Consider the following 27,671-nt stretch of genomic DNA (forward strand, 5'->3'; position numbering starts at 1 on the left):
AAGGCCTCTCCAGGGAGGCAGAATTTGAGCTGAAACTTGAAGAATGAGGAGCCTAATAAGCCAGGCCTGAGAGCCTGAGAGGAAGTGTTCCAGGCCCAGGAAGCAGCCAGTTTGAGGGCTTGAGGGGTGAGGGGTGGGCGGGGATAACTGGATGAGCACAAGGACCCAGAGGACATTGTGGCTGGATCCTATTCTGAAGGGAGGAGGAGGGAATGAAAGAAAAACAGGAACCAGATCAGCCCTTAAGCCACAGTGAGAAATTTGGATTTTGATACACTGCAACATTTAACCCATAAGGCAGAGTGTAAAATTTCCTTTTGTTATTAGAAAAAGCTATTATATTTAGAATTTGGAAGAGAGAACAGTTGCCACTTTATTATAAGCCGAAATTCAAGATCTTGATTAAAATGTAATGTTCCCTGGGCGACCTTCTGACTCCTGGTTTTGGCTCTTGTCATGATCTCAGGGTCCTGAGCCCATGTTGGGCGTAAGCGGTCAGTGGCGAGCCTGCTAGAGATTCTGACCCTCTTCTCCCTCTGCACTGACCCCCACCTTGTGCTCTCTCAAATACATAAATAATCAAATCTTTAAAAAAAGAAATGTAATTGTTCTTATGTGATATTAAAATGATATAGTATTATCAAAGATGCTCTCAGAAATCTGGCAACAAGAGCCTGTGAGAATTAGAAAATATAATTTCTACTTGTGTTCCAAATTCTCGTATTTAATATAGCTTTTGTTTCAGTTTTGTTTTTTACTGAAATAGATAAAGCACTTGTTAATAACCTATTTTTAGGCCTGGGGATAACACTTCAGATGGTTGTAATTATTCAACCATAGTTGTGTCCTCATAATATAAGATCATAAATTAATTTCTTATTTAGCCTAATTTGTGTTACTTTATTTAAGCCCAGAATCTTAAGATAAAAGTCTGGAAACACATGCAAGAAATGATGGATGGATTACATAGGAGTTGAAGAACAAGATTCAAGCTAAACACATATGGCTTTGAAGGATTTATTTAATATATAAGATACAGTACAAATAATAAAGATAAATTTATTACAAATAATAAATGGAATATGAGGATAGGGTATGAAGTAGCAAATTCTAGGAACCAAAACGGAACCATTTAAATCAAACATTGATTTGGAGATGAGCTTTTACCAACTAATTTTTCAGGAAGGTAAATAAAGTAATGACTATTAATAGTAAACATATTCATAGTTATATGAAAGATATTTATAATTCTCTGTAATCTAACATAAAGGTCATAGAGCTCTATTCTGGACAATATACTTCTTTATGCATATGCTTCTTAGGTTATGAAAAGTACAACTGTAGTTCATCAAAATGTACCCCAAGGCACAATACCATTTTAGTCATTAGAAAGTTTAGCATAATTGCTTAGTATAATCCAAAGAAAATATGAGTACAGACATCAGGGACTCTCCAATTTGTTAGGCAATTGTTCCATAATTTTTGGCACCAAGATAATCCACATGTTGAAAAAGCAATTAATCATTGGTGCTAGTTATCAAGCTATGATTTTAGCTATTTCCTCCCAGATTTGACCCCAAATGACAGAGTTCCTTATTTTATTTTTGTAATATTTTGACTTCTGAGATCAAAAGTTTAAATATGCCAGTTTGGTTATAGTTGACTTGAACTTTGTGTTATTAGTTTTCTAAAATAAGTGGATCATAACTTTGTATTTATAAAGATAGATGGTATTTCTTCCACTAATATTTGGATAAAAGATTTAGAAACTTTTAGAAACTTACAGACGGAGTATCTCAGAAGAAGTTAATCGAAATCCTTAAACTAGCATTTTTTCCCCAAGAAGGTTAATTTATTTGCTGTTGGAACTTTTATTGAAAACAGGACAAGAAAACACACAATTAGATTTTCAATTTTCTAACTAATATTTTGCAAACACAACTACATAGATACATCAGTTATTAAAGTGAAAAAAACCTTCATAATTTGAACATAATCATCTTTTACTTATTTTATATAAGGATAAATAAAAATAAGAGCTATTATCTGTGTAGTATATTTTCCTGTCTTAAAAAAAAAAAAGAAAAAAACAAACCAAACATCTCCTGCCCCCACATTGCTCACTGATATATATCTTTGGTGTTTATAGTTAAAACAATCCAGAAATATATAAAAAGACCTTGGAAATTCAACAGTTTCTGTTCAGTTCAGTTTATTCAGCTACATGTGGATACACTGCAGACTTAGCAATATAAATGAACTCCTCTCTGCATGCATGACTTATGCATCTGTACCTCATCACTCATAGAACAGTTTTTGGAAACTCTGAATCTCTGCAATATGTAGTACTTCAACTCCCAGTTTCTGTGACTCATTGTATAGTTACTTCTGCTCTTGCTCTTCTGTGTTTATTTTCAATATGGCTGCACTTTTGGGCAGTTTATTATTATATTGCGCAATGCAGTGATTTTTCAAAACGCTGAATACCAGGTAGTCATACTAATTTGTGACAACAATCTTCAGACTTGATCCCTAAAATGGAGTGCATGATGTTTGGTCTCAGAGCTTATTTTCCAAGTTCTGAAACAAATGGAGCACAAGCAGTTTCTCTTCCTATTGGTTTTTGTTCTTGGTAGTACTGCTGATTTCAAAATAACAACTTGTGTGGTGTTTTGGTAATCAATAAATAAAACCTGTAGAATTAAGTACTCACTTCATAATTGGATAATGTAGCCAAAAAAATGGTAGTAATGCATAAATTCTCGATAATTTCCATAGAAAGTACTGTTGAATTGTTTGGAACAAAGACCTTAAAATATTTAAAATATCTGGACAATTTGGAAAACCCTTGATTCTAGGATCTTGCTGTATGTCCCCTCCATGGGTCTCAATCCCCATTCTCTATCCACTGACTTCTCTTTTTCTATTCCAGTTGGTGCTCTGGCTCCAGTCTTATTATTTGGACACTGGGGTTAAGCTTTTGATGACGAGTGACATTTCCTGTATATTATCACCAAAGAGCTGGAGAAACTATCTCTGAACAAAAAACAGTCTTCACTTAGAAAATGCTCTTTTCGGCTCCTGAATAGCTCAAGACTGTAAGATAATATTTTGCAGGAAAAGACAATCCCAATTCACAACTTAGTTTTCATGATGGTTGCGCTTGAACCCCGATTTCCTAAAAGCTTTTTTTTTTTTTTTAAAGATTTTATTTATTTATTCATGAAAGACACAGAGAGAGGGGCAGAGACACAGGCAGAGGGAGAAGCAGGCTCTATGCAGGCAGCCCAACGTGGGACTCGATCCCGGGGCTCCAGGATCATGCTCTGGGCCGAAGGCAGGCGCCAAACCGCTGAGCCACCCAGGTATTCCCTCCTAAAAGCTCCTTAATGTGAATTGGAGCACTTGTGCCCAAAGTGATCATGATACATTATAAAAATGTACTTTAAAAATATTTGTAAAGGATCTTGCTTTTTTAATAAAGCAAGTACATTTAAAACAAAATACACATGCTCCTTTCAGTCATTTTAGTTTGGGCTGGACCACTGAGTAGAGGGGACATTGTTGGTTGCCTCTGTATTATCTATTTAACTTCAGTGTGTAGTAATTATTGCAGATTATTGGCCCCATTCCTTCCTCTAGGCGTGGCCCTTAATTGGTCTAAACCAGTCCTTAAATATAATTTCAGGGGTAGGCTCATAGTCCACTAGACCAGAGTGAACTCTGAACCTTAATCTGACACTTTACCCTAACTGGATGGTGGGGTGTGCAGCCAGTTTAGGGGAATACAGCTTTAGGTTTAGGTTAACATGTGGAGGGCAGAGCTGAGAACCCTTAACAGGAAGCCTAATCCAGTTGTGCCTAAACCAAACAGGATTCTGGACCCTGGAGTGACGTAAACCAACATGTTTTTATCCTTTAAGCAACTGTGTGTGTGTGTGTTTATCTCCAATCAATGCATCATAACTGAAATGTGGAGACTTCTCAAAATGAGTCCAATTAAGTCAGGACTGAAATGCTTTCTTTTCCTAGTAATTCTGTTATCATGGGCATTTTGCATCACACCAAGGTAATGAATTTGTTTAGATAATGAATGTAAAATTAAATGTGGATAGGAATCCCTGGATGGCGCAGCGGTTTGGCGCCTGCCTTTGGCCCAGGGCGCGATCCTGGAGACCCGGGATCGAATCCCACGTCGGGCTCCCGGTGCATGGAGCCCGCTTCTCCCTCTGCCTGTGTCTCTGCCTCTCTCTCTCTCTCTGTGACTATCATAAATAAATAAATAAATACCTTAAAAAAAAATTAAATGTGGATAAAGGTAAGCCTTAGAATGAAAATTGCTAGTATGTTTTCATGGTGACTGTCAAAAACTTTAACCATTCAATCCTGTGAATGAAACTTCAACAAGCTTGTCCAGTGTTCCTAAAGGTGTTGCTGAAAAGGCTATGGCAGTAAATAGATTTTGGCTGCTCTTTGGGAGTAGTCATTTTTTTTTTTAAAGGGTGTAACAATGGAGGGGAGGTTTGAATCATTTAAAAACAGGGGTGCCTATTTAAGAGAGATACAAAAGGAGGTGTTCCTGGGTGGCTTCGTTAACAGAACATAAATCTTGACCTCAGGAACAGGAGTTTGAGCCCCACATTGGGTATAGAGGTTACTTAGGAAAAAAAAAAAAAGGCATTTCAAAATAAGACCAAAATACTAATGTATCACCAACTGTCTGAGAATGTATTTGGATACTGTTAATGGGCTTCCTCATCTTACCAAAGACTATGTAATTGCTAAATCCAATGGAAAACTTTAGGCGTTGTTTTCCCTGATGTCTTGGCAGCATGTCAAGTCACTGGTAAATTACTTCTTAAAGTTTCTTCTCAGCCTATTTTTATAATTGATGCTTCCATGATTTGTCTGGTCTTTTCACTCTTTGTTTTCCACAAGTCATTTCATTTGCTTTCAGCCAGCTCTCACCCTCAATCTCTTAAGAGTACTCTTAGAAACATCAATCTAGTACATTTCTGCTGTTTAACTCTTTAACATCCTATTGATGTTAGAATAGAAGTCCAAAGCGCCTCTGCAGAATCTACCCTCATCTTACCGATTAAAGTCATCTCTTGTTATGTTCAGGTCTGAGTATCAGTTCTTTTTTTTTTTTTTGTTTTTTGAGTATCAGTTCTTGAAGGTACTAGGTTCTTGCTCTCTGCCTCTGGCCTTCTACAGGTTGCTATCTACATTCTCTTACTCTCTTGCCTCCCCATTATGCTTTTTTAGCTAGTCCTCCCATCTTTCAAATTTCAGCTTTATGTTAGGTCACTTCCTTCTGGAAGTCTGCCTGGGTAACTCCTCCCTGGTATAAGTGTTCCTCCTGAGTTTCCTAGCACACTGTTTCTCCCTTAGCTTTAGCCTCCATGGTAGGTTCCATGAGAACATGACAGTGGCCTTGTCTCTCTTGTTCAGAATATCTGCAGAGTAAAATGGCCTATGCAGTAAAGGTACTTGGTATATTTGAATGGATTAGATAACCTATGTTAGGTTCTGTCTTAAGTTATTTAATTTTTAGGAAAATAATTTATGATGTGACATGGTTAACATTTCATAAGAACATAAAAATGTTAACATTATATTTTTACTAATGGACTACCAAAAGAAGGTATAGGTGAATTGAAAAGTGGCTCTGATAATCAGTATGGCAAATGAAGTGCTGAAATTCTTCAACTTAGATGGGCATGACTCTTTTTTTTGGGGGGGGAGGGCAAGACTCTTTAAAAAAATAGGAAGGTTCCAATAAATGTTTCTTTCCTTTATATTCAAGAACAGTAAAGGATACTTGGAAAATAATGTAACGACTTCCACAAAATAACAAAAGAACAATTTCATTTTAAAGAGTTTTATTACACGATGTTAATATTCAGGACACTTCAGAGCACCTTATACTTCTAATCAGTTTTGGTAACTGGTTTTAAAGTGTTACTTAAGTATTTTTTCTTATACTGGCTTTGAGTCAAAAGTACTACTTAGTGATTGTTTAAGAGACGTTAATTTGATTAAACAGTTTATCCTTAATAACCTGAGACATCAATCCATGGATAGCTTCTATGGTAGTTTTACAGCTGGAAAGAAAAAAACACATCACATAATGTCACAAGAACTGAAAACTGTTTTGATCATGCAAGTCCCCCCCCTTTTCCATCCTTATACCCCCAATAATTTTCATTTCTATTCATACTCCAGAAACCACAACAATTTACAGTTTACTCTGGTGATTTTTAGCCTTCTACATGTCTTTTAACCATTTCATTCATTACACTTGACCCTTGAACAACATGGGAATTAGGGGGATACCAAATCCTCTACACAGTTTGAAATTCATATATAACTTCTGACTCTCCCCAAACTTAACCACTAATAGCCTAGTGTGGATGGGAAGCCTAACAATACCATAAACAGTTAATGAACACATATTTTGTATATTACATGTATTATATACTGTATTTTTACAACAAACTAGAGAGAAGTACTAAAATCTACATTTATATTACTGTACTGTATTTATAGAAAAAACCCCATGTATAAGTGGGCCCATGTAGTTCAAACCCACACTGTTCAAGAGTCAACTGTATTTACTAGAACCTTCTTGAGAGAAGAGTGTAAAATTTGATATAATTCATAACAGTTAATTTTGTTACTTATCAACAGTTTTTGGGAAAAGTTCTGTCTTGGAAAGTGACTGAAATTATATGTAATTCATAATTATAGAATAATTCCTAAAATATACTGAAATTTGTTATTCCTTATTATTACTTAGAATAATTAAAAAAGAGATTATAAAGAATCCTATGCTTTTTTTCTGAAATAATCACAAACATCCTTCAAATAGAGTTACAGTGGGTGAGATTTTAGAACAGATAAAAAATAAAAAGCAAAAAACAATAAAACCCCACACTATTCAGAAGAGATACAGTTCTTATGAAGTTATCCAAAAAAAGGAAAATTTTCTACTTTTGTACTACTACTTTGGTCTTTCCTACTTTTCTTTTTATGTAATTGGAGATATAACCATTGTGAAATTTTTGCTTGTTAAAGAACTGAGATATAAATGTAGATAAAGTTACAAATCACAAAGAATATATAGATGAGCAAAAACATACACTTAGTCAAGGTACCAAAAATGAGACCTAATATTGAAGAAAGAATTTTTATCCAGGCCACTAACTCTATACCTTCTAAAAACTCAAGGAAAATAATGAGATAATTTTACTCAAACTGGCTTCTGCTCCTGACACATTTTACCTTACCTTCTCTTTCCTATTGACTAGTCCAGTTTTTAAGATACCAAGGTATCAGTCTATATAGATGTCAACATTGTTTTTCCTTACTCTCTGCCCCCTAATTACCATATCAAATTTCAAACTGTTGTGAAAAGTAAATGTTATTTAGGTAGAATTCCCAATCTTCTGCACCTGAATGGCCACCTGATTATTTCCTAAGTTATCAAGAGAACACATTCCAAGTTTGTTCCTGAAAAATTCCTGGTAGTGAAATTTGGGACATTAAATCACTGTATTTAGGATAATTTCAGTACAGAGATGCAATCATTTCTGTGATACTTAGGGACTTAAAACTTCATAAAAATGTGAAATTTTATGAATTTGGGAAAGCTCAACATAATCCCTCAAGAGATGATTTAGAATAGATTTGAACATCCTTTTGTAGAATTTTTTTTTTAATAAGATCCAATGATGGATTGGTTTTCTTTATTACACTTTCTAGTTAGATCTAGAAAACATGATTGGTAGTTTTTCATTCTATTACTTAGATATTTAAGCCTTTAATGTTTTTACCTAAATTCTCTAAGTTATAATTTGCATTTGACAACTCTTAAAGGTCCCTAAGAAGTTAATATTCAGGTACCATTCCAAGTTGTAAGTAAGCTGAAACTTAAGGAGTTCGAATCCTATTATAATGTGCAAATTTTGAAACAAAAGGAACTATTTAGGGGCAGGAATAGATTTGCTCTTACCTGTCTCTTGTAGCTTTGGCAAGTTTGTCTTCAGACTTTCTGTCATGTGTTTCTAAACCCAACATGAAACTTCCTCGTCCCAGCTGGGCTTCTGACTGTTCTAATTTTTCAGACAAATCAAAGACCTGACCAGTGGTATAGTCTGCATTCTGTAGGGGAAATGGTATTTTGTTAGTGTGTGTGTGTGTGTTAATATATACATATGTATTTTTTAATGTAGTTTTTTCTATCTAGAATGTTTCATTTACAAAGAATTCCAACATGAAATGTGTGATGGTCACTGAAGAAATCACATTTACTTGTAAAAACTGACTCCAGAGTTCAAGCAGTTCAAGTGTAGAGTTTTCCCCCTTTTATAATTTTAAGATTAAATTTGGAATTATTCTTTTTGACTCATTAAATCTAATATTTGTTATTATGAGAGGCTTTGAAGTACACAGGCCTGATTCTCAGTTGTGGCTCTGCTACTGATTAGCTGGGAGGCCTTGGGAGAACTCCCTTACTTTCCTGTGCTTTTATCGTCTTCTGAAAATGGGAAGAGGACAATGATAATTTCTACATAAAGGTTATTGTGAAGACTAAATTAAGTAATGTATATAAAGTATATAAAGCTCTGAGGACTGTCCATTACACCTGGTAAAGGCTTAATAATTGTTAGCTAATTTTGTTATTTGTTCTTGTTGAAATTTCAGCATTTAGTATGACAGTTTTTTAATGAAAAAAATGACAACAATTACATTTTAAACAACAGAAAATGAATACAGGGAACTAATTTCTTAAATCAGAAAAGATGTCATTTTTTTTCATAAAAAACTGTCATCAATTACATTTTAACAGAAAATGAATACAGGGACTAATTTCTTAAAACAGAAAACTTTTTTTCTGGTAGCTTTTGGGTTATATGCTTTAGCTAGAGAAAGAGATGCACTGAACATTTATAATTTTTTTTAATTTTTAAGATTTTATTGGTTTGAGAGAAAGATTTTAATGGTTTATGAGAAAGAGAGAAAGAGTGTGTGTATAAGAGAGGGGAGGGGCAGAGAGAGAGAAAGAGAAGCAGACCCCGCTGAGCAGGGAGCCTGATGTGGGGCTCCATCCCAGGACCCTGGGATCCTGACCTGAGCTGAAGGCAGATTAATTAACCGACTGAGCAAACTGGGTGTCCTATAAATTTTTTCTTAAGATGCTGCAATGTACCATATATACAAACACAAAAAAGAAAAAAATAGAACCTTTTCTTGATTATTAATGACCTCAATAATCACAGGCTGAGTAGGTAGAGCTGTTTGCCTTTACACAAAGGTTCAGACTGCTCTGGTCTTAGCGTTTTCTTCCTTTGCCATCATGTGTCACTTCTGGCTCTCATTAGTATACTTGCCTCTAAGGAAACAACTCATACAAAGCATTTAGCAGCATATGGCACAAAGGAAGCAATTCATCTTTGCTGTAATGATTACTTTCTTTCCTTTTAATTTGCTACTTCTGACTGTTGAGGTTATGAAATAAGAACAGAAAGCCTGTCAGAGCTCTATTTAAAATCACAGAAAGGGTTGCCTGGGTGGCTCAGTCAGGCTAAGTGTCAACTTGTGGTTTCAGCTTGATCTCAGGGTGGTGGGCTTGAGCCCTATGTTAAGCTCCACGCTTACAGTCTGCTTGGGATTCTCTCTCTCTCTCCTCTCTCTCTCACACACACACACATATGCTCTCTAAATAAATAAAACCTTTAAAAAAATAAAATCATAGAAAATATGCTTAAGGGAGGCCTTTTCCTATGAACCACACAAAAAATAATAATAGCTTATTGAGGCTTTATTATATGCCAGGCACTTTGTTAACTGCTTTATATAAAGAATTTCAGGGACGCCTGGGTGGTTCAGTGGTTGAACGTCTGCCTTTGGCTCAGATTGTGATCCCAGGGTCCTGGGATCAAGTTCTGCAGCAGGCTCACTATGGAGAGCCTGCTTCTCCCTCTGCCTGCGTCTCTGCCTCTCTCTCTGTGTCTCTCATGAATAAATAAAATCCTAAAAAAAAAAAAAAGAAAAAGAATTTCATTTAATTCTCAGCATTCTTCGTGATGTAGGGATTATTATCACTGAACCCCAAAAAAGGCTCAATCTCATTAAATAACTTTCTGAAGGTCACACAATTAGTAAAGTGCCAGTGTTGTTTTTGAACTGAATTTATCTTATACCAAATTCTGTGGTTCTAACCATTATGCTGTACTACATACTATGTGAGGGGGCCCTCTTAAAAAAAAAAAAAGGAAAAGCAACTGTTAATGACTAAGCTCTAGACAGAAGCTTGTAAAATATTATGTTAGGTTTTAATGATATATTGGAAAAAAAATCACATAGTGATTTTATTTTTTGCTGCCTAGTATCTGCTGCTACTTTAGTTAATGATATTCTGATTTCCTTCTGGGGACAACTCTTCCTAATTCTTAGTCCATGTGCTCCTGTAAGAGTTTTTTCTTTTTCTTTTAAAGATTTTATTTATCCATTCATGAGACACAGAGAGAGGGGCAGTGACACAAGTGGAGGGAGAAGCAGGCTCCATGCAGGGAGACCGACGTGGGACTCGATCCTGGGATTTCACGACTATACCCTGGGCCGAACGCAGGCACTAAACCGCTGAGCCACCAGGGATCCCCTGTAAGAGTTTTTTCTACCCTAGCCCAGCTGTGAGGTACTTGCCCTGGCACAGACTGTCATGATGTTCATTCTCTTGGCCCAGAGAAGGTTTAAGGATGGGCATGTGACCTAAATAAAGCTCAGACACAATAGACGTTTTGCCTATGGTTATGCATGAGTATGTGTATCTTGACCTTCTCTTTTGAGCCTGAAAGTGAGAAACTGAGAGGCTGGAAGGTCTGAAGTTAATCTTGTTTTCTTTAAAAAAAAAAAAAAGATTTATTTAGTTTATAGAGAAAGAGCATGAATGGGAGGGTCAGAGGGAGATAGAGCCCCAAGCAGACTCTGCACTGAGTGCAGAGCCTGAGCAGGTGGCTCAATCTCATGCCCTTGAGATTAGAACCAGAGCCAAAGCCAAGAGTTGGATGCTGAACTGTAGGGGCCACCCAGGCACCCCTGCTATATTGTTTTCACATGAAGCCCAAAACTGAAGCCAACTGACATGAAAGCAAAGCTGAGACAGAAAAACCAAGACCTTAAAATATTGTTTGAATATAAACTTGCTATACCTGAAGTAAGTCCTACTCCTGAAGTAAGTCCTACTTTGCTTAAAAGATTCTTTTTTTAGGCCATTTTGGTTTGGTCTCCTGTCACTTGTAACTGGGGTCCTACCTGAGTCACCTGACAAAACAAAAAGCAGTATTTGCATTTTTCTCTCTGTATCTTTAAGGCAGGGGCAGATTTCACCCTCATCTGGCCACATGTATTTGTCATTTGGACTTCGTCTGAATGGTATGTGACACAGATCTTGGCTTGGCCTACTATCCCAATCCAGCTCTGGTCATGTGCAGAATCTGACCCCAGCCCTAGTGTCTTGGCCAAATCAGATACAGCTTTTCTATGAAAAAAAGTTTCAGATATTATATAACTTATGTAGCTTAGATAAAATTCAAATGCATCCCTTGGAAATAGAGTACTTACAGTAAGCAAACTAGAGGAACTCAGTGTATTCACCCAGTATTTATTCCACAAAAGCTCAAGCAATTTGCGATCCAATGAGGATTTGAAATATGAGACTTCTAAGGCATAATATCTATGAAACAAAAGGACACATTTAGTAAGTAAAATTAATTAAAATTCAACCATATCATATAAAAGTTATGGTCAAATTTAAGTGAATTACATTTTATATCCACATAGTTATGTTTTAGTTTTTAGTCCAATAGAACAATAGGTAACCATGGTTTCCTTACTCTTCAGAGGCGTGGTTTCAAATCTTCTGTTAACTGAACTTTCTTGTATTATATTTCTTCCCGCTGTAGAGCCCAGAAATTCCCCAAAACTTATCAATAACCAGTCAACACTTCTGTATGACATATGTTTATCCATGTTGAGTTCATAAATTCTAGCCAATAGCACATAAACTTAATGTACTGCCTCTGTAGAGTCAATGATAATTTTTGATAGGCTTTTTAAATACTGAAAATGACATGTGGCTTTCCAATTTCTCCTTTTCTAATCTCCTAAGTAGGACCTATTGCTTTTTGGGAAAGCAAACCTTAAATTAGAATCATTAGGATGCCTAAAAAAAATTAAGAACATCAACAACAACAACAAAAAATACTGCTTCCAGGGTGCCTGGGTGGCTCAGTGGTTAAGCGTCTGCCTTTGGCTCAGGTCATGATCCCGGGGTCCTGGAATGGAGTCCTGCATCAGACTCCCCACGAGAAGCCTGCTTCTCCCTCTGCCAGTGTCTCTGCCTCTCTGTGTCTCCCTTGAATAAATAAAATCTTTAAAAAAAAATACTGCTACCAAAGGTGCCTATTTTATAATCAGTGAGAGCAAGAAATGTTTGGTTACATGTATTGAAAATATGTATTTTTAAAGTAATAAATATTTAAATATCTCACTAGGTTCTGTACATCAGTGGATATGAAGAAAGGGGACTTTTTTTTTTACCTTAAGGAGCTTACTACTATTTATAGGAGAGATGTGGTATGAATCCACAAAATTAAATGTAATGGTATATACTAACTAACAATAAGTGATGTTATAGTCATGTATAAAATTAATCACTTACCAATTAAATGTTAGAGATAATGAATACTCTTAATGTAGACAGAACTGCTCTAGAAGCCCTAGGAAGAAGGCAGGACTGAGAGTAACCCTTACATGAGTCCATGGTGTAGATATGTTGACATCAAGGAGGGCATTAGGCAGGGAAAATTGACTCAAAAATACAAAAGTCATGAAAGAATAGTAAGTAAATGACTGGACAGTTAAGCAAGAGTAGTGTAATTATGTGAGGGGAAACAAGAAAGCTTTGTTGGGGTCTATTTGGTGGTAGATATTACATAAAAGGGTATGAAATTTAAACTGCATGGGTAGGAGGATGGGTGAAATAGGTGATGGGGATTAAGGAAGGTTCTTGTGATGAGCACTGGGTGTTGTATGTAAGCGCTAAATCACTATATTGTACACCTGAAACTAATATTATGCTATATGTTAACTAACTGGAACTTAATACAAACTTAAAAAAAAAGACATTTAAACTTTATTTTCTAGGTAGTGAGGACTCACGGAAGGTGTTTGAGCAGAGCAATGATATGGCCAAAGAGGTGTTTTAAGAAACACCTTTTTTTTTTTTTTTTTTTTTAAGAAAGCTGGCTTGTGATAGGATGTGTTGCAGAGAAACCAAATAGTAGGCAGGGAGACCACAAAGGATACTATTGCAGCCCAGCAGATGTGAAGAGGGAAAGGCTCAGACTCAGGTTAGTGATAAAGATAAGGACATATGGACACAATAAGAAATGCTTGTTGATTCAATTTGGGAGTGAAGAAATAATAAAGAATAAGAATTTAAGACATCAGAATTAAGTGAGGGTCTTTGCAAGGTTAAGATACCTGTGCAGGTCTGAAGAATGATAGGACATGGCTAATGAAATGTGAAGGGGAATAGTGTATTTCTTGAGCACCTATTATTTCTTGGGTGCTTTACATATTCTCATTTAGTCCTATAACCATACACACAAAGCATTTATTATTCCCAGTCTATAGACAAACATTTAGAGACAAAGACTCTACTCAAAGCCATATAACTAGTAAGTGATAGAGAAAGGATATGAAAAGTTGTATCATACATCCAGACTATAGACATTAAAGAGTATTTAAGAAGTGAGATCCTAGGAGTATGGGGATTAGCTATCGGGACAGGATGAGGGGCTCAAGTAGAAAGGTCAGCCTTAGAAAGAAGGAGGTTGTATCTCTGATACTTGAGGAAAAAAGAGATGAGAGGATGAATAAAGCAACAGATATTTGGATTTATAAAGGATAGAAAATAAGAGAACTCAGATGAGGTTCTAGAGTAAGAGTTTGTTTTAAAATTTATGCATCACCTTAATGTAATTGCTGTTTTAATTCCACAGGTTGATGCAGTGAAATTTTTTGTCTAATATGTAGTGATTAGCTGCACATCTCAGTAGTAGAGTTGAAAACAAGAAGAACATTCAAAATTATTTGTGGAGCTAAATCTTCATCTTCTGTAGGGGAAGTCAATAATAGATACTGCCTAGGACTGAAAATCAACAAGTAGCACCATCAGCATGTTGTTTGAAGATACGGGGTAAATATTTACAGGAATAACTATAATAGTTTCAGTGGCTGCCTTGGAGAATGAGAAAGGGAATGGTACAAAATTGTTGTTTTTCATAATTAAGCGTCATAGAACCATTTTACTCTTTAAACCATGTTCCTACATGAATACTGACAACATATAAGCTAACTTAAAAAAAAAAAACCAACACTTTGTGTCCTATTTTCATTAAGGTTCTTCAAGGTTAAAAATATTTAATATCTACATTATATTCTATGTTTTAAACAGACTTTGTGCAATATTTGTGGAATTTAAGGTAGGAAAGAAAAAACAATGTAAACTGCAAATAATACCTCATCACTAAATAATTTAGGAAATGGATCTATAAGCAGTCTGCTTTAAACCCCTGCTCTTTCGACCTGGCACTATGTTTCATTAAAGATTTTAAACAAAAATAAATTCTTATTTGCCCTATGAAAAAATTTATTTTCTCTTATTTAGGAACTGATCCCAAGAGAACATTTTGGAATATCCTAGCAATTCCAGGTTCAAAATTCTAGACTCTAGCAATGTAGATAACTAGAAAGTGGCTATTCTCCAACGGACTTGTATTTCAGTAAAATAGAATGCACAGACTGCCTCAGTCTTGTTTCAAAAGTTACTGTTGGTAGTTGAGAAAAGTAGTGTAGGTATTAATGGTGTAAGCTTTTTCTACCGCTATAACTCAATATAAATGAAAAAAAAATTGACTATTATTCTGAGAAAGTATCACAGCAAAGGTGTTTCCATGCTTAGGAGCAATTCTCTCAAACTGGAATGGTTTAAATTTTTTTTCCAGTAGGGCAAATTATGTGATTTATTTCCAAGTCTCTAACTGAAAAATAAAAAAGAATTTTTTCCCAAAAATGTCAGGGATGACTGATATATTTTAAAACTCAATTTTAGAAATTCTAGAATTTTCTAAAAATTTCTGAACAGAAAAATAAGAGCACATGGGTAGTCAAGGTTTTCCTAAAGGTTGGATAGGAACTATGGAAAAAGGGTACCCTAGATAATCATTTAGGTAACTTTTTTGGAGGGGTGCCCACCCTTCTATATGCCATGCCCTGTTTAAATGTTAGGATACTGTGGTGAACTAAGTCTACTGTCATGAGGTTCACATAATGGAATCAATAGCAAGAAAGCAAAAACTTAGGTGGTGACAAGTGCTAAGGAGAAAAATAAAGCAGGGAAACTGTAACACAGAGTGATTGGATGGTGTTATTTTAGACAGGGTGACCAGTGAACATTCTGTTAAGGTGATCCTTTTTTTTTTCTTTTTTTTTTGTTAAGGTGATCCTTAAACAGATACTCCATGACTGAAGTAGTTAGTGAGCCTCATGGAAATAAGGAATAATTTTCCCAGCAGAGAGAATAGCGTGCAAAGGCCCAGAGGCAGAAAGCTGCCTGGCACATCTGACAACCGTTAGGAGGCCACTATGGCTGGACTGGAGAGAGCAAAGGTTTAGTGATAGGAGATGAGCTCAGAAAGGTAGTATGGACAGATCACATAGGGCTGTGTAGCCCAAGGTAAGGAGTATGATACAGGAAATCATTCTGGAGAAGGAGGAATTTGATCTGACTTACATTTTAACAGAATCAGTTTGGCTGACAAAAGACCTTTAAAGGGGTGAATGGAAGAAGTTGGAAGCCTAGTTAGAAGGCTAGTGCTTTGGTTCAGGCTCCAGAATGTAGTGGGTGGGTCAATGTGAGGTGGCAAGATATACTTAGAAAGTGGAGAAAACCATTATCGTTGGTTTAACACTTTTAAAAACTGAGATGTAATTTCATGTACCTTAGCCCTCACTATTTTAAAAAAAGTATATAATTCTTTTTTTTTTTTTTTTTTTTTTTTTAAAAAAAGTATATAATCCATTGGTTTCAGTATGGCTTCTTTAAATTTTGGAGTGAAAATGTTTACGATGAAGTTTTGCTAAATGGAACTTGAGGGGTGCCTGGGTGGCTCAGTAGGTTAAGTGGCTGCCTTCAGCTGAAGCCTTGATCTCGGGGTCCTCAGATAGTCAGGGAGTCTGCTTCTACCTTTCCCTCTGCTCCTTCCTCCTGCTCCTGCATTTTCTCAATCTCTCTCAGAAAGAAAGAAATGAATGAATGGAACTTGGGACACTCTGTGGGCTTACGGATAAGGTAGTATCAGGCTGGCCCTGAATAAAACTTCTTTCAGTTGTTAATTTCATTAATGAGCCAAGTATCTTGTACATTGATATGTTTATGGTTGTGTGAAAGGTAAATAACATGTTACCTTAAAACAATTATTAATAAAAATTCAAACATTATCCTATCAAGTTTTATATTCTTCCTACAATTTTAAAAGGATTATGAAATGCATTCATCTGAACTTTTATTCTCATCTGTAAAATTAGGGGCTTGGACTAAGATTTCTTACGATGATTGTGGCATCAGATACATTTAAAAATGACTTACTGTTTGCAATGTACACCAAAGTCTTCTATTTTATTTAGTGGGATAGTCTGGTACTCAGAAGGTCCTTCATCAGGGGGTTTGTAGCCCTCAACAAAAATGAAGAAAATAGAAGATTAAAAAAAAAAAAGCCACATATACACACACACACACAGAAAAAAAAAAAACTTTCTATGCAGCTTTCCATTTATAGAAACATTAATTTTGAGGAGCCATGTATTGAACTTAAACATTCCAGTACAAAGTATATATATATATAAAATATATGTATATATATTATATATTTATATATTGCTTTTACTTTCCCTCAACCCCATTTGGTGGTTGATGGTTGGATTTGGTTTACAGATTCATTTTTCTTGTCCTTAGAGGATGTACACATAGGTTAATATTTATTTCAGATTACAGGGAAGGAAATAGATGTATTAGCTTGTTTGTGAAGTACCTGTCAGAATGTCATGGGCACAAAGAGACTTATTAACAAATAAAAACTGCTTTCTTAGCAATATATAGCACAAATGTGTTATCTTTCGCTTAAGACAATTTGTGTTGGTTGACTATTTTGTAAATATTATCAAATTGTTTTAGGACAAAAAGGATATTAAGCATAACATGACTTAAAAAGGAGTCATTTAAAAAATTAAAAGGACTTCGAATTTTAAAAATTACCTTTGGGTATGTCCTAAAGGCTCCAAGATTCACTTTCCCTGCAGATATTGTTCTTGTTGGGTCAATCTAAAAGAAACATATATTTATCATCTGCTGGTTATAAAATTTTTATATACTTCCATTTGTTTAAACATTAAACTTAGAAATACATATGATATATATAACACTATGCATGCATACGACACACACACAGACACACACACACACCAACATTGATTAAAATAATGAAAAAGGAATAGAGTAGGAAAGAAAATAACCAAACCAAATACCAAAGAAGTTGAATAAAGTGGTTGAGTACAGAATTCTCATAGTTAATAGAAATTATATCTAGTTATTATACTATTGAAGAATGTTATTTGAAGTTTTGCTCATCTCTTTTTCGAAAGTTTTTTTATTAGATGAACAATTTCTACCTTTCTCATAGTAATCTGGATTGCATCTAAACCACTCTAAGCATAGCAAGAGCTGCTCTATCAATTCCTGAGTTACTCAATTCAGTCAATATTACTGAATGCCTACTATGTGCAGAGAACTGAGACCTAGGTGCTGTGATCACCTTCATCTTACAGAGTGGGGGAAGAGTTGCAGAGAGGTTAGTTAACTTGTTCAGACATAAGTCCCAGCTTCTAAGAGGTGGAATTCAGATACAATCCTAGGTATAATGACACCAGACTGTTGTGCTTTACTACAGTTTTTATTTCTCAGTGTACTTACTTAAATAATTCTTCAAGAAGAACTTAATAAGACTGGTTGCAAAAATACTTACTACTACTGCTACAAATGGTTCCTGGAACTGCTGATTGAGCATCTGAGTACTAACATCAATTCCAGAAAGCCAGCAGCCATAGCCAGGATGGCTATGATACCAGCCAATTGCATTTTCAAGGCGGCCAACCTAACAAATTAAGAGGACAAAAAAGATTGAGGTTTCTGTTTAATTTTAGAGACACTTGTCATTTATTTGTTTACATAGCACTATGGTAAAATAATAGCATGCAGAACAGTTGATAGCAAATGTGGCTTTCAAGTTAAAAAAAAAAGATTATTTTGAATAGATAATACCCAAACTATAATACCTGAAACTTCAACAAGATACTAGTACAGTAAGGTTATTCAGTATCCTTCCCACCTTTTCCCTCAATAGCCAGTTTTTCAGCCCACATGTTACCTCTATAGCCGGCTGCTTACATACCTATCTTGCAGATGTATTTTTGCATATATGTAAGTTAATAGAAACACACATAATGACATACCACGTACAGTGCTCTTTGTTTTTTCAACTCGACACAATATTGTGGGGTTTGTTCCATGTAAATAAAATATACAGATAATTTTTTAATTTTTTTTTCTTTTTTCCGAAGATTTTATTTATTTGTTCATTAGAGACAGAGACACAGGCAGAGGGAGAAGCAGGCTCCATGCAGGAAGCTCGTTGTGGGACTCGATCCTGGCACTCCGGGATCACGCCCCGAGCTGAAGGCAGATGCACCCAACTGCTGAGCAACCAAGGCATTGCAATTTTTATTTTTCTTAAAGGCTGGTTTGCATTTCATTGTATGGATATACCATAATCTATTTAATCAGTTTTTTTTTTTAAGATTTTATTTATTCATGAGAGACACACAAAGAGAGACAGACACAGACAGAGAAGCAGGCTCCTTGTAGGGAGCCTGATGTGGGACCTGATCCTGGGACCGGGATCACGTCCTGAGCCAAAGGCAGACGCTCAACTGCTGAGCTACCCAGACGTCCCAAGTGTACTATCTTTTTTTTTTTTAAGATTTTATTTATTTATTTATTCACGAAGACACACAGAGAGAGAGACATAGGCAGAGGGAGGAGAAGCAGGCTCCATAGAAGGAGCTTAATGTGGGACTTGATCCCAGGACTCCAGGATCACACCCTGAGCTGAAGGCAGATGCTCAACCACTGAGCCACCCAGGCATCCCTACTTAATCAGTTTTATACTCAGGAACATTTAGGTTGTTTCCAAATTTTGGTTTTAAACATATATCTGATACTGAGTGTGAGAATTAAAAAAAATTTTTTTTTATTGAGATATAATTGATGTATAACATTGTATTAGTTCAGGTGTACATCATGAATCACTATATGTATGTACTGCAAAATGATCATTATAAAAAACGTAGTTAACATCCATCACCACACATTTGGTACAACTTTTTTTCTCTTATGATGAAAACTTTTAAGATCTATTCTCTTGAGTATGGGAATTTATTTAAAAATATCCATGCTAACCTCTTACACATTTTACATAGACACTGTTGAAAATAAAATATAAACCTTATGTAACGAGGATAGTTTAAGTTTAGAAACTCAAGAGTCTCCATGAGACTCTTAGAATTACTGAACTTTAAGCAACATTTTTACCTGTTTGGCGTTTTCGATATACGCAGCCATGTACTCATATGCAGCAGCCTGAGCATTTACTCGGGTTTCAGTGCCCTCTACAGGCAAAGCAAAACTGTCCATAATGATCATGGTTTCACCGTCCACCTTTCCCAGCATTAAGCCCATCACTTCCAGGTTGCCTCCTGATCTGGCATGCATCACCATTTTCAGTAGAGCCAATGCTGAGATTTTGCAGTACTTAAAATAATGGTGACTACAAAACAAAAGTACAGCACAATTAACTTATATAAAACACAATTTCAAAGATAGTTTTTGTAAAGAAAACAAGTATTGAAGGAACTTACAGTGATGGGAAAGGGGAAAGAGTGTAGAAATGTGGGAAAGAAAAGGGAAGTAGAGTTCTTGCAGGGGGCTGGAAATGAAAAACATGTTGGGTCCTGCAAAGTATTTCTTTAGGGGAAAAGTATGAAATAGTTTTTTAAAATATGCTGTTTTAAATATGCTGTTCAAGTAGAAAGGAATTACATAGAATTCAATAGACTTTTTCTCCATTAATTTTGGAATCACCAAATCTCTGATTCTGAGTCTAGTTGGATGGTTGTGCCTAAAGATTCTCAGGCCTAACTTTCTGGCCTGACATCCAAATGTGGGCTCTGACATCCATCTGATTAAGTTTGAGTCTTTGCCCTGCCATGCTAGCTGTTGCCTAGAGACAATCACCGCATGCCCACGCCTTAGTTTCCTCATCTGTAAATAGGAATAGGTCACAGATTTGTTGTTAGGAAGAAATAAAGTGAAATAATTTACATAAATGCTTATCTTACTACCTCACACATACCAAAACTTAATATTAAGTGCTAGCTGTTATTAGCCTTAACCCATCTTTTATAGTACTCTCAAAAAAGTGTGTTGTTTCTTTCTGTGTTATCAGCCTCAAAATGAAAAAAGTAGCTCTAATATCTTTAGTTCTGTTTTGATCACTATTTAAAAGTTTGTCATATGTATATGTGACTAAACTACTCTTGAATAAAATTACATTTTCCGTTTCACTGATGCAGCTCAAGATCGCTGGGATGAACATAATCAGAGCCGCAATCAGACAATAAGGCACACGGATAGTTTTCAAATATTTGGTAGTCTATAGTATAGCAACCTTAAATGCATAGCCTGTTATAGAGTTAAGCAAACTGTCTTTAATAATATGGTCAATGTGTTTAAGAAGCCCCCCTCCCCTACTTTTTTTTCCTTCTTCTTTCCTGAGAAGCCTTTTTAAGATGTCTGCCCACAGATTTCAATCACAACTGAAAAATATGGAGACCTGGTCTTGGGAGTCAAGACATGAATTAATCTTGGGTCTTTATTCACTGGGGAAAAGAAAAAAAAAGTTATTGTGCTCTTATTACATACATTGTAGACCCTTTTTAATGCATTATCTCATCTAATCTTTATGAAATCACCAATGGGTGGGTCTAATTTTCTTTTTACAGGTAAAAAATGAAGATACATAAATTTTCTAGGGCCAGTCAACGAACTAGGGACACTTGTGAGGTTTGAATTTTAGTCTATTATTCACTTAAGAGTTCACTGCCTCAGTCTGATCATGAAGTAAGTTACTCGTATTTGCTTATTTTCTTATTTCCAAAAAAGGAATGAAAATACAGTACTGGGTTGTCATGTAGACTAAATAATATATTATAGAAATTCCTAAGCTCAGTGCTCAGCCCATATTAAATACTCGATAAACATGGAAGAATGTTTTGTTGTTGATCACTGCTGTCCTTTCTATCTCTCCATTTGAAGACTGCTCTTTTTACTCTCCCTTAACACTAAGGGTAAATGCTGTGGGTAGAGTCCTTCACTTGTCATCATTCCCAGAGACACAGGGCATTTGCTAAGGGGCAAACAGCTTTAAACTCTATTGATAAAATTTCTAGTTCATGTTAACTGGTGGACTAACGTTTTGGGAGCCTGGGTGGAGCCTCCTTGTATCTGAAATAGTTACCAGCAATCAACAATCGATTTATAAATGTCTAAAAGATGGCTTATAGTTAGAGACGCCAGGGCTGACTTGGCTTTTGAAGATGGGTGCAGTCTCCAGTCTCAGATAAGCTAGAGGTCTCAACAAGGTGTATATCAACACAAGGCTTAAGGCAGAGTGTGTGGCATATATATGACAATATAGATATTGAGAAATGAGAAATTATAATCGTTTGTCCTTTACCCTTACATCCCCTGGAGGCAAACGGGTTAAAGAGACAAGAAGGGGAATCGAAGCAAGACCCAGGAGAAGGGCTTTGACTCTACTTGCGGAGAAAAAGGTGGACCCAAATTTCCCGGGTGCATATTCTTCTCCCTGTCCATGAAAACACTAGCTTCCCACCCTCTGCAACTCCCACTCCCCTGGGTGTCCTAAACTCCCGCCACCCCTCCCATCCCCTGCGTCTCGCCAGGGACCTCCTCACTCCTTAGTCCAGGGCTTCGCCGCCAGTATTTCTTGCTGCTGTTTCTTGTCGTATTTGTAGATTTCATCGATACTCTGGGCTTCCTGCATGTTGTTGGCCAATTCCCAGGTTTTCTGAGCCATACCACTCCCGGACGCCGCCATCGCCGTGGAATCCGAGAAGCTGTCGCCTCCACGACCAAGACGCAACTTTACTCGGCTAGGTTCCTGGGTGTGGGCTTCGGACCCTTCCCACCACAGGTGCAAACTCGTACTAATCTCTCGAGGCAGCCATGACACCCAGAACCGGAGGTGAAGTCAGTACAGACCATTCGGGGATGGCGGGAGCGCTTCCGGGACGCCACGATACAAACAGCGGTTACATAATAGAGACAGAGGAATCCTCCTGTGGCTGAAACGAGAACATATTATCTTAGAAAATTATATGCGCGCATTAGGACAAACACAATGACGGAGCGTGAGAATGGTATAGCCTTCCGCACCGGAAGAAGGGCACGGCAACGTTATGCCAGAAACGAACGGGTCCTCTTTGTTCGCACTGCGCAGGCGCGGCCTCGGCCATATTAAAAGTGGGTTAGCTCTTTAGGCTGTGTTGGGGGAAAAAAAAAGACCTGTTTTCGTGTGGGTGTGTGGGTACCTTAAACAAAATGTTTGTTGAAAGCCTACAAAAATAAGGATGTCTGTGAAAAACTTGAGACATAAGCAGTTTTGGATGCTGGTTGAGACGAAGATACACCTGGCATCCCAGTTTACTTCCAGATGAGTCACTGCACATGCGTAAAGTTCAAAGGACCCTTGGTTGGGCTCTAAGGGTCTCTTAAGAGAGCAGTTCTCCGGCATTTCAAGAAAGCTGTGGAGACTCGTGGAAGGCTACGACAGGGTCTTTTGTCGTGTTTGTAAAAATTAACATCTGTATGAGCTCTTAGTGTTTTGAAAAGATCAGTACCCAGTTCTTAACAATTCGTTTAAGGTGTGAGACCACTTCCTATCCCCGAGGCCAAATTAATCTCAGCAACTTTTTTTTTCCCCCAACAGTTAATGCAGTGTTTAATTATTTCACTTATTTGCTTGCTTGCTTCATCTTTAATCATCCTGAAACTTTGCATATGTGGTCAGCCTTGCTTGAAATACTCTCCCCTGGCGGTTGTGTTGTCTTGTTTTTTGCCTGGGAGCTCAAATTCATCTTCAAAAACAGCTCAGGGATCTCTACCATGAAATGTTGACTTTTTCCGCTCTCCAGTAATGATTCCTTTTAGATGTCTCTAAACGTCTGTAGGTGCTTCTAGAACTGTTACGTTGCATTGTAATAATGTATTTATTTGGATTTTTTTCTTTTCACTAAAAGCTTAAGAGTTCAGGACGCGGCTCTGGGTTGTGTCCTCCACTCCTAGTACGGTACGTGCCAAATAGTTAAAAACATTAGAATTATTGAATCCACATCCCTGCCTGCAGTTTCGACATTAACTTCCATTTGAAGAAAATTTGTTTTTAAAACCCTCTTACAAAGTAACTTAGGACAAAGGATTCTTAGTTCCCCTCTGCTGGAAAGCTAGAGATCTCTTTTCTCGTGTGGCACATGGCCGTTCAGTATTGGGGGGAACCGAACATGTTGAAATTAGTAATAAAAAGGGGAATCCTGGGTGGCTCAGTGATTTAGCGCCTGCCTTCGGCCTGGGGCGTAATCCTGGAGTCCCGGGATCGAGTCCCACGTCGGGCTCCCTGCATGGAGCCTGCTTCTCCCTCTGCCTGTGTCTCTGCCTCTCTCTCTGTGTCTGTCATGAATAAATAAATAAAATCTTTAAAAAAAAAAATAAAAACCCCCAGGACAAAACATTGATGACCAGACTCCAGGAAGAGGAGAAATACGCAGGGGAGGTGTGCAAACATTTTTTCCCTGTCACCCCTATCTTTTTTTTTCCACGGCGGCTGCGGCTAGCAATGCGGCTAGGAAGGTCTAGAGGGGCTAGAATCGATTTAGCTTGGAAAGAATTTCTCATGGTTTAACAGCTCCCACTACAGACCAGAGGCACCAGGCAAAGGGCCAGATACACCCAGCCTACGTGTAGGCGAGCCTGCTGTGCGGCCTCCGGGGCGAGAGGGGGCGCTCCGACTGCGCGACGGTACCCCGGCGGCCGTCGTGGGGGCGGGGCCGCATTCGCCGTTGGGAAGGGCGGGAGGAGGGCTCGGCTTAAGAGGCGGAGCCGGGGCCGCTCGGCTTGTCACGGTGCTCCGGTGCGGGGCGGCCGTCGCCACCTCTTCGGCCTGCGGAGAGCTTCCCTGGGGCTCTGTGCGTCGTCCCCAGCGCAAGCCGGCTCTCCTGAGTAAGCGTTAGGCAGCCGCGGAAGGGAAGCGGGCCTGGCGGGGTGTGGCCGGGGTGGGCGCGGGGTGTCCCTGGGCTGGGTTGGCGGCGCGGGCGCGGGGGCGGAGGCGGGGGCTCCCGGCGGCCACGCCGGCCGCGGAGCCGGACTTCGCGGGTCTGTGAGGGCGGCGGTCCCTGTCGGGTGAGTCCTCGTGGCCGCCGGGCCAGGGGCGTTGCCCGAGCTGCAGGGTTGAGGTCGGGGTTTCGGGGCTTCAGGGCGGGGGGCGGGGTCGGAGGTACAGAATCCTGGTCGGTTCGGCCGGGGGCGGTGCTTGGTTCCTGCGGGCGGGGGTCTCGCTGCTGCCCGGGGGCTCGGGGGCGGCGTCCCGGGGGCGCGGGCTGGGCTCTGCCGCGGCTCTGGGTGCTGTGGAGACCCGGTTGCCTGACGACGGGTTGACGCTTCTTAACTGGGCCGCCACCCACAGCTCCCGCGCGTCTTCCCTACCCAGCAGCTGGCTCTCCGCTTCGGGGCTGAGTTTCCCGGAGCACCTCCCCCCCCTCCCCCCCCCCCCCGGGTGCTGATTAATGGTTAACGTTTATTGAGTGTTTGTGCGCTCGGCGCGGTTCTCAGCGCTTTGCTTTGCAAGGAAAATTTACTCCCGTTACCACAGCCCTGTGAAGTCGGTGCTGGGTCCTTGAGCTCACATCTCCTCGTTGCCTTCATTTTAGGATTGTTATCTGGGATTTGGATCCAGTTTTCAGTAAAAGTTAGCAGTGGGACTCCTTTCTCGAGAGAAGTTGGCTCTCAGATTGTAGGATTGAAGAGTTTACCTTGCATTTCCGGGAGGTAATGCAAACCAACACTCTTTCCAGACATTTCTCAGAAAATCCCAAGAATCTAATAGCAACCAATAAAAGTTTGTAAAAACTCAAATACCCTCAGAGAGGTTCTGTTTTATATGAAAGAATGGCATGTCTTGTTGACAAGCAAGAGGGAATCCCACGGACACCAGTAAGATGGTGTTTTCTCTTCTTTTTCTTCTCACTAGGAGGGCACAGACTTTGTGGTGGTTAACTAGCTGCTGAAAATACTCCCTAGGGATGAAATTTTAGGTCTCCTGCGTACAGATGACCTTCTGAAAGGGAGCAGATGGTTTTAAATAGGATAAATTGAAACAGAATGGTTTCAGCACAGTTTTTTTTTCCAAATGAAGTTCTCAGATAAATGGGACTTTCTTATTACAAACTTGGAGATTTCAGATTATTCTTTTAACATCATTCTGACTTGCATTCCCACTGCTCTATTGAGTGGAAGGCAAAGTTGATTCTTTTAACATCATTCTGACTTGCATTCCCACTGCTCTATTGAGTGGAAGGCAAAGTTGAGTAAGTATTCTGGTAATTTTGCATAACCTAAAGGCCATCTAATTTATGCTTCTGTTCTTTGTCACCATTAATGAAGGTGCTAAAAAAACTTAATTGTGCTTTTTATATATTAACTCTTATCTGTATCCTAACACTCAACCTTCGTCTCCCCCCGGTTACTTGTTAGCAACATTTACAGAGATTTGTCAAAATTTGGGTGTGCTTATGGAAGCAAGTTGATCACATGGATGTATTTGCCAAGAGAAAATGATTAAGTACCTTTCATTTGGTGGAAATATCTCTGGATGGATGGGAAATGAGCAACATTGTCCAGGTTCACCTCATCCCTTCTCCTCTTTCTTTCTTTTTTTTTTTCCTTCTCTTTCTTCTAAGACTGTTTCACAGGCTCCTTCCTGCATTCCACAGACATATGTTCTCCCTTCCTGCTATTCTGTTCTCAGCCCTATTCTCTGACTCTAGGGTCTTTTTCAAAACATCCTTTTCTCCTGTAGCTGTAATGATTATCTGAAAAACTACTAAGCCTTCCCCTTCCACTCCTGGACCATATTCTGAATTCCAGACATAGTCAAATTGCTTTCTTCATATTGCTGCTGGATCTTTCATGGGTATCTCACTCCCTAACCCCAAATCTGGCCAGATGTAGCCATGTGACAGGGGGCGTTATCTTGTCCAGATTTGAGGGCAGGGTCCATATCTTACACTTTGCATTCCCCTTGCATCTGAACAGTGCTCTTCTAAGGGAGAGGAATATTTACTGCTCCTTACGGTTCCATAGTGGGGAGGAAATTCACATTTCACTTGAAGGGAAAAGGATGGGAACATTTTCTCCCTTTGTGATTGAAAAAACTGGGAGAAGGAATTGGACCTATTAAGTTCTTCCTGAATCTTGTTTTTTTTAGATTCACCAAGGCTTAGCACAGTGAGAACATGTTCTGATTTGCTTGTATTTCTATCTATACAATAAACATAAAGTGGGTAAGTTTCAGATTTAGACATATTGATTTGTTGTTTTTTAAAGATTTTATTTATTTGAGAGACTGAGCAGAGTGAGAAAGGGAGCATGAAAGGGGGGGGGCAGAGGGAGAGGGATAAGCTGACTCCCCACCGAGCAGGGAGCCTGACAAGGGGCTCCATCCCAGGACCCTGGGATCCTGACCTGAGCTGAAGGCAGACACTAGATACCCAGGTACCTTCCTTGACATGTTGATTTGGATTATGATAACCATAATTTAGATTATGATTTAAATTCCAGTGTACTTTGGAGGCTTTCTTTAAAAAAGTGATTACTGATGTATATGAGTACAATGAAAATCAGAGTTAATAAAACAGCTATAATTTGTTGATTTCTCAGTGCCAGGTGTGCCACACATTTATATGTGCTATTTTATTTTTTATTCTGGAATAGCTATTTCCATTTTACAAATGAGGAAAGTAGGAGGGAAGTTAAGGAACATATTGAGGTTGATCACACAGTGTCAATTAGTGATGGAATTGGGTTTCAAATCCAGATCTTTCAAGTTAAACTGTTTTATTAAAAACTGTTTATCATCCACATACTATGTACATAGCTACTGAGATAAAAACAATTTGGTAATAATATCTTAAGTTGTGAGTGATTTTTCACTGTAGTGTGAAGGAAGATAAAAAAATCCCCTTTAGATTTCTTTTGGCTGATTTTTCTTGTAACTTAATCTTTAAATTATAAATATTCTTAATCTATTTTGTACAGAGGCTGTTCCAGTCAACTCAGTCTATGTGATCCACTA

The 27,671-nt window shown here is 38.1% G+C and overlaps 2 protein-coding genes across 30 annotated transcripts in view; one reads left to right on the forward strand and one right to left on the reverse strand.

The window, feature by feature from the left end:
* Positions 1–5,868: 5,868 nt before the first annotated feature.
* On the reverse strand, positions 5,869–22,721 carry COPS5 (COP9 signalosome subunit 5). 3 transcript variants are annotated; one of them, XM_038579470.1, is made up of 9 exons: positions 22,703–22,721; positions 22,222–22,611; positions 19,778–20,012; positions 18,153–18,281; positions 17,387–17,452; positions 16,721–16,806; positions 11,629–11,740; positions 8,018–8,166; positions 5,869–6,107 (listed from the first exon to the last, which is right to left on the reverse strand). In XM_038579470.1, exons 2-9 carry the CDS (start codon positions 22,362–22,364, stop codon positions 6,023–6,025), a joined length of 1,005 nt encoding a protein of 334 aa, XP_038435398.1. In that variant the 5' UTR covers positions 22,365–22,611; positions 22,703–22,721; the 3' UTR covers positions 5,869–6,022. The 3 variants fall into 3 exon arrangements, with proteins under 3 accessions (XP_038435398.1, XP_038435397.1, XP_038435399.1); XM_038579469.1 differs by lacking the exon at positions 22,703–22,721 and having other exon boundaries at positions 22,222–22,696; XM_038579471.1 differs by lacking the exon at positions 22,703–22,721 and having other exon boundaries at positions 22,214–22,353.
* Positions 22,722–23,592: 871 nt separating this feature from the next.
* Positions 23,593–27,671, forward strand: part of CSPP1 (centrosome and spindle pole associated protein 1) — a 183,604-nt gene continuing 179,525 nt past the window's right edge. For 19 of the 27 annotated variants that reach the window (XR_005381064.1, XR_005381063.1, XR_005381062.1 and 16 more), the window contains exon 1: positions 24,408–24,541. The gene's annotated coding sequence lies outside the window, so the exon portion shown is untranslated. Of the gene's footprint in view, positions 23,616–24,387; positions 24,542–24,702; positions 24,722–25,248; positions 25,367–26,804; positions 26,881–27,671 lie in introns of those variants that run through there. The other 8 variants (XM_038579465.1, XM_038579466.1, XM_038579467.1 and 5 more) reach the window with 5 other exon arrangements.

The sequence above is a fragment of the Canis lupus genome, chromosome 29 (assembly GCF_011100685.1).
Source record: "Canis lupus familiaris isolate Mischka breed German Shepherd chromosome 29, alternate assembly UU_Cfam_GSD_1.0, whole genome shotgun sequence".
Classification (NCBI taxonomy): Eukaryota; Metazoa; Chordata; class Mammalia; order Carnivora; family Canidae; genus Canis; species Canis lupus.

Bases quoted from the DNA above. Each gene is read 5' to 3' on its own strand.
- COPS5 (XM_038579470.1), bottom strand. From the start codon at position 22,364: ATGGCGGCGTCCGGGAGTGGTATGGCTCAGAAAACCTGGGAATTGGCC. The intron at 16,807-17,386 runs GTAATTTTTAAA...ATTTTTGTTGAG, and splicing joins CCTTTAGGACATACCCAAAG to GGCTACAAACCCCCTGATGA. The intron at 8,167-11,628 runs GTAAGTACTCTA...TTTCCCCTACAG, and splicing joins GTTCCTCTAGTTTGCTTACT to AATGCAGACTATACCACTGG.